This window comes from Prenolepis imparis, unplaced genomic scaffold (genome assembly GCF_030444845.1).
Source record: "Prenolepis imparis isolate NDT839.2.m4 unplaced genomic scaffold, iyPreImpa1.0 SCAF_2, whole genome shotgun sequence".
In the NCBI taxonomy this organism is placed as follows: Eukaryota; Metazoa; Arthropoda; class Insecta; order Hymenoptera; family Formicidae; genus Prenolepis; species Prenolepis imparis.
This window is the reverse complement of record NW_028141160.1, coordinates 4,441,049-4,450,525: the sequence shown is the minus strand read 5'-3', so window position 1 is coordinate 4,450,525 and position 9,477 is coordinate 4,441,049. Positions and strand designations below refer to the sequence as shown.

The 9,477-nt window shown below is 40.2% G+C and overlaps 1 protein-coding gene across 1 annotated transcript; it reads right to left on the bottom strand.

Moving 5' to 3' along the window:
- Nucleotides 1-821: 821 nt before the first annotated feature.
- Nucleotides 822-1,760, bottom strand: LOC145932849 (uncharacterized). The gene has a single exon (XM_083032075.1). It carries the CDS (start codon nt 1,758-1,760, stop codon nt 822-824), a length of 939 nt encoding a protein of 312 aa, XP_082888201.1.
- Nucleotides 1,761-9,477: the final 7,717 nt, after the last annotated feature.

The window sequence follows — 9,477 nt, the reverse complement described above, 5'->3', positions numbered from 1 at the left end:
TCCTAGGTACGTAAACTCCCTCACCTCCTCCATTATCTTCCCCTTCTACCTCCATTTCACCTTCTTCATTCTCCCCTCCCCCCTTTTCTAAACCTCATCACCTTTGTCTTTCCCACATTAATTTCCAGCTTCTTCTTATCGATATACCCCTCTAGCTTCCCCAACATGTGTGCCATCCCCTCCTCATTTTCCGCCAACAGCACCATGTCATCTGCATACGCTAAACAATAATCTGAGGGAGGAGAAGGTCTATCTGTAGACCTTCTCCTCCCTCAGATTATTGTTTAGCGTATGCAGATGACATGGTGCTGTTGGCGGAAAATGAGGAGGGGATGGCACACATGTTGGGGAAGCTAGAGGGGTATATCGATAAGAAGAAGCTGGAAATTAATGTGGGAAAGACAAAGGTGATGAGGTTTAGAAAAGGGGGGAGGGGAGAATGAAGAAGGTGAAATGGAGGTAGAAGGGGAAGATAATGGAGGAGGTGAGGGAGTTTACGTACCTAGGATATAAATTGAAATATAATGGGGGGCAGGAGGCACATGTGAGACCTATCTATCTGTAGACCTTCTCCTCCCCCAGCTTTACCCCACCCCATCCCCCCTTCCTTAATACCTCCTCTACATCCGCCAACACTAAATTAAACAGGTGCGGGCTCATTGGACACCCTTGCCTCACCCCTCTCGCCGTCCAGAAATTCCCCCCTATTTTCCCTCCTACCCTCACTCTGCTTTTCGTTTCCCTATACACCTCTTCTATCCTGTTTCTCAACCCTTCCCTGACCCGTCTCTCCCTCAACGCCCCCATTAGCACTTCCCTGTCTACCGAGTCAAAAGCCGCTCCACGAATGTTGCTACTACCATTCCTCCTTTCTTACTTATTTGCCTGTTCACTAAATAATTCAGCACATATATATTGTCAATCACCCCCATCCCCTTTCTAAATCCTGTCTGACTCGGTGGAATCATTCCCTTCTCTTCTATCTCCTCCTTCAACCTCTCCGTTAGTACTCCTACATAAACCTTATACAGCGTCGGCATCAACGTTATTCCCCTATAGTCCTCCACTTTATCCCCCACTCCCTTTTTAACTAACGGCACTATTATTCCTTCCTTCCACTTCTCCGGCCACCCTTCCCCCCTCCAAACCTTGTTGCAGAACTCCCATATCCACTCCTCCACCCTATCCTCACCATACTTCCACACCTCATTCGGAGTCCCGTCTGCCCCCGTTGCCTTTCCATTTTTCAACTTCTCCACCACCTTCTTTATCTCCTCCCTCCCTATATCCCTCTCCTCATCTTCCCTCTCCCTATCTTTCTTTCCTTTCATTACTCTACCATCTACTCCTCCCAACAACCTCATAAAATACTCCCTCCATTCCACCTCCTCTATTCCTTCCTTCACCTCCTTCCACCTCTTCCTTTCCTTATTCACTATCTTCCACACCTCTCCCTCCGTCCTCGCCTCCTTCGCCTCCCCAACCCACACCTCATTTTCCTCTAATCTTTTCTTTCTGCACAACAGCTTGTATTCCGCCCTTATCTTCCTGTAGTTTTCTCCACCCCCTCCTAAACTTCTCCATCTTCTCAGGATTCTTCTTATCTCTTTCCTTTTTTCTTCACAATCCTCATCCCACCATCCCCTCTTCTTCCTTTCCCCATTCTCCTTTTCTCCCTCCTTTAAATCCTCTCTTATCTGTCTCCCCCTTTTCTCCAACTCTTCATCCATATCCTCGTCCCCCCTTTCCCCCCAATCCATCCTACTCCTAATTCTATCCCCTCCTCTTTCTGTCCATTTTCCCCCTCTTTCCCCTTTCTCTCTCTTTCCTATCTTTCTCTTTCCATCCTCTATCCTTTCTAGCGTCATAATCAGCGGATGTTGATCCGATTCCACACCTTCCCCTACTTCCATTTTTAACACTCTATCCCTCACCTTTTCCTCTCCTATCACGTAATCTATCACGGATTCTCCCCTCCCACCCGTATAGGTGAACTCACGCCCTTTATCCCCCCTTATGCTCCCGTTTAGGATTCCCCACCCTACCTTCTCCAACCCTTCCACTAGCATCTTTCCCTCCTTATTCAGTTTCCTGTCTTTTGACTTCCTTTCCTCCTCCTCCTCCTCTCCCCCTTCCCTCCTACCTTCTAGTGTGCCCGTCCTCGCGTTAAAATCTCCACCTATCATTGTCCGTCCTTCTTCCTCCTGTTCTTCTAATCAGTCTCTCATTATCTCCATTTTCCTCTCCATATCCCCATTCACGTATACCCCCACTATTCTCCACCTCTCTCCTCCCACCCTCCCCTCTATCGCCATTACCCCTTCTCCTCTCTCCTCTACCCTCATTACTTCGTCAACCTTTCCCTCATTCTTAATTCCAATAATCATCCCCCCCATCGCTCTTCCTTTTTTATTCCTCCTCTTCGCATACTGCTTCTCCCACCTGTATCCTTTCGGCAAATTCCTCTTAACTTTATCCCAACCCTTCTCATCCACCCAGGTTTCCACCAAAATAACTACCTCCCATTTTTTCACCTCTCTCCAGAAACCTTCTCCTTTATTCCTGATCCCCGCCACATTCCAGAACCCCACTTTCCACCCCCTCCTCTCTTCCCTCCCCTTCCAACCCCGCTCTCTATTACCCACCTCTATCTTCTCTTCTTCTCTCCTTCTCCTTCCATTTTCCTCTCCCTTCCCTCCTTTTGTTCCTTTTATCCTTTTTCCCTTATTTGCTTTCTCTAGGCCCTCACTTTTCCGGTCTCTCCTTCCCCCTTCTCTACCGTTCCTCCCCTACTTTCTCCTTTCCAATTCTTTAGCCTGCCTTCCTCCTCATCCCATTTCCACCATATCTCATTTATCCTAATTCTTCCATATCCCGCACACTCTATTTCCTTTCCCTCTTTCCTCTTCCGCAATTTCTCCTATTTTCCACTTCATCCTTCTTTCTCCCCACGTTAGGTCATCCTCGATTCTAGTCGTCTTTCCTCTCAAACCTTTCTTTCTCTCCATTACTTGTCTTTTCTGCTCTCTACTTCCTAATCTCGCTATCGCCATTTCCCCCTCTCTCCCCTCTCTTCCTCCCACTTTTCTAACTCACTCTAAATCTACTTTCATCTCTTTCCCATCTCTTTCATTACTCTATCTATTCTCTCTCTTAACCCCCCTTCCCCTCCCTCCAATCTACGGATCACAATGTTGTTCCTTCTTTCTTCTCACTCTCTTAGCTCCATCTTTCTCCCTAACCCCTTCGTCCTGTCCACTACCGCCTCTTCCAACTCTTTATATCCGCCCCCACCCTTTTCCTCTACCTCCTCTCCCCCTCTTTTCTCTTCCACCTTTTCTAACTTGGCTTCCATCTCCAACAATCTTTTTTCTAAATTTTGAATTCTCTGATCTAACTCTCTCTTTTCCTCTTTCCATTTCTCATTCCTCTGCCTTATCTCTACTCTCATCTTCCCTAGCTCCTCACTGAGCCTCTCCATGATTTGTTCTCCCATCCCCCTTATCATGATATAGAGCTCCTCCCTTTCCTCCCCTGCCCACTTTCTTGTAACCTATCCACCTTTTTACTTCTTCTCAGAGCCCATTCCTCCCCCTCTCCTTCCTCCTCCCCTGCCCCTTCACTCTTCCTCTTCACATAGTCCTCTATGCACCCCATGCTACTCCTCCTCTCTTTGCTCAATTCTTCTACTTTTTTCGGCCTCCCTACTTTTTTCCTCCCCTCTTCCCCCCGCTTCTTCATCTCCTCACCTTCCATTAGCTTTTCCTCCCTGTCTACCTCACTCATATCTACCGTACTCTCTGTTTTTCCGATTCTTTACACTCTATCCCGTCTATCTTACCCTGTGTTCTATGCCTTAAGCTTCTTCCACGCTGTCACTATGTCCCTAGCCTAGTGACTTTACACCTGTCTGCTACACTACTACACTTTTCCGCTACACTCCCACCGCCACGTGCCTCTCTGGCACTTAACCTCCACTGAATCTCCCTCTTCTATCTCCGTAGCCTCCACTTCTCACCTCTCCCCCTTATCAATATCAACTCCCCTCTTCCTCTCTTACAGCCCACACACAACTCTTTCACTCTCCTCTCACTCTAGCCGTCACCTTCTCACAAAATTCCGACCGCACGTTATCACACCTGTCACTCTCACACTTTCCGGAACCGGAAGCCTTAAAGAGTAGTATATACTTTCAAAATTAAAGTGAAAATAATAATATGTAAAAACAATATGTTGAACAGTAACAAAGAGAAATAGATATAAATATTAAGGATAATGACATATAATTATTATTTCTTTTTTGAACAAATCAATAAATTACATAAATTAAACATTATTAAAGATTAATTAAAATTAACATTAAAATTTAATTAAAATTAAAATTCAATTATTTGATAAACTGCAACCCTTCTTATTCTGCATCTAAAAAAAAAGCATTTTATATTAATTTTAATAAACATTTTTTTATATATATATTTATATAATATTAATTTATAATAACCAATCTGTACCAAAATCGATGAAATATTCGATTCTCATTGATTCGATACATATTCTGGTACACATTGGTTGCTATACCAGAATGACGCCAAAAATCGCCTATATATTGTATATATATATATATATATATATATATAAAAGCAAGTATTTGATTGGCCACTGCGTCTCTTCTTGCCGCGTGGTAAGCTTTATTGCGTGGCAAGCTTTACCGCGTCCTGTGTGCAGAAGCCATTTCAATCGTGATGAAAGCACTGTGCGAAATAACGCAAAGTACCTTAGAATCTTATAAGATACGTATTGTAGCGACACTTGTGCGCTACGTCAATTCCGAAGGGTTCATTCTTCCAACTTATTTATTACGACATAATTTAAAGTCACATATATCCTCCATCCTTTCACCTATTGTAAAACTTGAGATTTTCACCAATACGCGTTGCCGCACGGGTTCGACACACATGGTCGAGGCGCATGGTCTTCGGCATGTGTTGCCCAGAACCCTTTCGCTGCAATAGAACGTCTCCACGTGAGATCTCGAGTTTACCCTAAAATTGTTCCTTTTTCATATTTTATTGTAACATATGTATGCACGTGCTACGCGAGGATCGGAGAAAATAGAAAACATCTAGTCAGTCTTGCTAGAATGCTCAACGCGAATGCTCAACGCTCTCCGGTCCTCGCCTTCGAATAAATAGCGATAATCGACTATACGAAGTTATTCATTTACTCAACACCTTCAACGCGCGCACCCACAGTATGAATAATGTAATGTGCAAGTACGACGTGTGAATAATTATATCCATGCGATCAATTGTGAAGTGACATGCAATCAATGCAGTATCATGATAAGAATAATGCAAAGAGAAGAAATAACAGATGTGCCGCATGTAATACAACACGTGAGTACTGATTTGTGATTTTTCCCTAATCGCGTGTTAATGAAAGACGTGTATTCTTTATATATTGTTTATGTAATGTAAACTATAAACTTCAGTACTGGTAGTGTATATCGAAACATGCCTATTATCAATAAATCACTGTGCTATCTGGGATATAATATATCTGGGATATAATATATAATGGACATGTTCCGATATACTACCAGTACTAAAAATTTATAATATATATAACAAACTACAAATTTCAGTACTGGTAGTATATATTGGAACATGCCTATTATCAATAAATCACTGTGCTATCTGAGATAGAATTACAATATAATAACAATATAATAGGCCTAATATAAATTTTACATCTAAATAGGTGTAAATAGATATACTACTTACTACATCTATAACTAGATGTAATATTTATATTATAAATATATATTGTAGTTATACATATTGTATGTAATTAAGTATATCATAGATAACATAGTAATTTATTGATATTAGGCATGTTCCAATATATACTACCAGTACTGAAAATCTATAGTTTACGTATACGTTGTTACGTCCGGGGGTGCAGTTGCGGCGTAAATTTTACGAAATTTAAATCGCGACCTACGAACTCGAACTGCGGGGCGGACTACGTCGTATTTCGGAATTACTCCGGGGATACCCACGACGACAGGTATTTCCTTTATGGTCACGGTTGCGTTTTGGGAGAAAGGGAGCGTTTCGTATGGATTCGATTACTGACGAATCAGTCCATGTATCCGCGGAATCGTTCGAGTGAATCGTTGACGGAGTGGAAAATAGTGATTATTGTATTACCATCCGAGTCGATACGGTAGGGTTCTTCACCACGGCGGTACAGAAGGTAAGCTCGTTGGCAATGATAACAAGGGTGGTCGATGTCACGTGTTTTCGACAGTCGGTAAAAATTGCAGACTGAGCAAACGACTCCGGTCGGTACGTCGCCGATAACGAGGAGATGCTTAGCGCAAGTTAACCACTCAGATTGCACGCCAATAGGTAAACGCATACGGCAATCCGTACAGAGAGCGGCACTTGTTTCCTTATTAATAAAACCGATTATCCGTTGGCAATACGGGAGGTTATTTAGGGTTTCTTCAATAGTTTCTTCCTCGGAATCATCCTCGGGGAGGAGCAAAGTGGTGGGGATGTCCAAGTGTGATGGTATTATTGGACACATAGGAGTTAATTGTTTAAACTAATGTTAGTTAAAATAAATAGTTGCCATGAGGTCGATTTGAATGTTCTAACACGTTCACGAAGTTTCTAGATATTCTGGAAAGATTTAGAATTTTCCAAAGGGTTGACTGTAGGATACCTACTGCAGTTTTATGAGGGCCATAAACTGACCCTTGATAAAAAAAAAAGGTTTCGCACGATTTCTCTTTTTGGGAGATGAGAAAATTTAAGACGCGCAGAGAATATTCTGGAAACCACGTGGTAAGCTAATATTTCTAAAATTGCAAGAGAATTTATTAGTTATTATTGTTAAGTGATTCAAAAATGCGTAGACGTAGTTTCCGAAATAGATTCTTGTATTTCGCGGGTTCCCGGGCAGAAGGGAGGCTCGTGTTGTAAAGAAATATCTTGAGCACCTACCTTATTTAATTTCCAAGGAATGGACAACGACTGGATGACGATGATCCGGGGTACCCGCGTTGTAGAGGGTGTACAGGATGCCAGACCTTTCTGCAGATACCTTGTACGGCGTGGATCGTTGTCCGGGATGTCGTTCAATGGCACCTTGGAATTCTTGATTTCGATCGCGTGCAATTGAGTAGGCCACTCCCGTAATTTAACGTCCGCGTGATTATTATTATTATTATTAATGCTAAAAGGCACGGAGTCGCCGAACAATCTATCGTATTCCGCGTCGTTGTGATAGTCGATTCCAATGAAATTAGAGAGACCACGTGTTGATTCAGTGCGATGTAGTCGTGCTGTTATACGCCGTAGTTGATTCTTTCTTCCTGCACGGCGTGTTTTAGGCATTATAAAATTTAAACATTCTGAACGTCGTTTCGCTTCTGCAATAACTAACGTGCGGCGGTCCTCACTGTTCGTTGTTGCTTTCGGCGAGAGATTATGAGCGGTTCGTCCTCTCTGAATAATCACTACGAGGTTCAGGAAATATTTCTATGTTATAGAATAGTAATTTGTTAGGAATGGATTACTTGACGCGTGTTTTAGGCATTGTAAAATTTAAACGTTCTGAACGTCGTTTCGCTTCTGCAATAATTAACGTGCGGCGGTCCTTACTGTTTGTTGTTGCTTTCGGCGAGAGATTATGAGCGGTTCGTCCTCTCTGAATAATCACTACGAGGTTCAGAAAATATTTCTATGTTATAGAATAATAATTTGTTAGGAATGGATTATTCGGCATGTGCAGGCGAGAGAATTCGAGATGCGTTTTAGAAATAATATAGGCTTGGAGATACACGAGGTTGGAACTAATTTAGAATGAATTTAGAATATATATATATATATAACACTTTTATTCTAGTATAACACTACGAGTAATACAAAGTATCTAAGTTAAATTTTAGAGTTAGAATCTTAGAGTTAAAGTTAGAATTAGAGTCTTAGAATTAGAATTAGAATCTTAGAGTTAGAATTTGAATTTTAGAATTCGGAGAGAGACTTAAAGGTGACTGCTCTGCTTGACGGCGCGATTAGAACTGAGCTCCTCTGGGCTCGCTCTGAGGTCCTTCGGTTTTCGGCAGCTCGGTTGCGGCGGCCGAGAGTGGGGGAACTCTCTAGGGTAGGGAGTTGCCGTGGTAGGGAAGTTCCCAGGTGCTGCGGAGCGCCGCGCTCAGGCACTAGGCGGAGTTAGATGTCATGGCCGGCATTGGCGCGCATTTCGAACGGTGTTATAAGAACTTAGAATTATTTTGCATAAGAGTGAAAAAATTTAAGTAGCCGGACGTGACAACGTATACGTTTACGTATCTATAGTTTACGTATTATGAATTTTTAGTACTGACAATATATCGGAACATGTCCATTATAGGATGTACAGGAAAATTATAGGATGAGTGAAAAATATGATAAAATGAGTGAAAAACTACAACTAACAACTACGTAAAAAAGAATGGTTTTAAACCATTTAATTTTTTATTATCTTATTGTATACACATATCTAATATGCATGTTATATGTGTAACGTACTTGTTAGTAGTAAATTTTCATTAAAATATTAATTATTATTTCATTAAAATATTAATTATTATTTCATAAAAATATTAATAATTTTTAAAATATTAATTATTATTTCATTAAAATATTAATATAATTTTTATTTAAAAAATTTACATATATATATGCATGTGTATCACTGTACACGAAAACGCTAATGACTTAAACCAAATTTTGTCGAAATCTATATACATAAACGTATGAATAATAGTCTAATTCTAACTTTAGTATTAAATGCCACTTGGCGAATGGAACAAAATCATTTTTTGAATAATTTTGAGTTTTTAAAAAAAATTCAATATATAAGCTTAAATTATTATACGATCTAAATGATCTAATATCTCTATCCAATGTCAACGATTACTATTCTGCAATCAGAATTTTAAAATGATGGATCTACTATGACTGCTGCATATGCAATATTTTTTATTTTATATTTATTGAGAATGTAGTATTTCTTTATATTATTTGTTATAGAAAAAGTGAAAAAATTGAACTTTTAAGGATGAATTAAATTTTAATTTTTTTATTTAAATTTAATTTATGTTTAAAAATTCAATTTTTTAATTTTTTCTATAAAAAATAATACAAAGAAATACTACATGTATTCGCATCGAATATAAAACAAAAAATATTGCGTATATAGCAATCGCGTATTGGATTCATCATTTTGCATTTTGTAATTCTAATTGCGGATTAGTAATCATCAACACTGGAAATTTATACAGATATCAAATAATTTAAATCGTATAACAATTTACTCATATATTTATTTTATTTTATTTTTTTTAGGACAAATTGATCGACGATTAAAAAAGTCGCAGTGCGAAGAAGAGTATGACGGCTGACAAAAAGCAACATTGATATC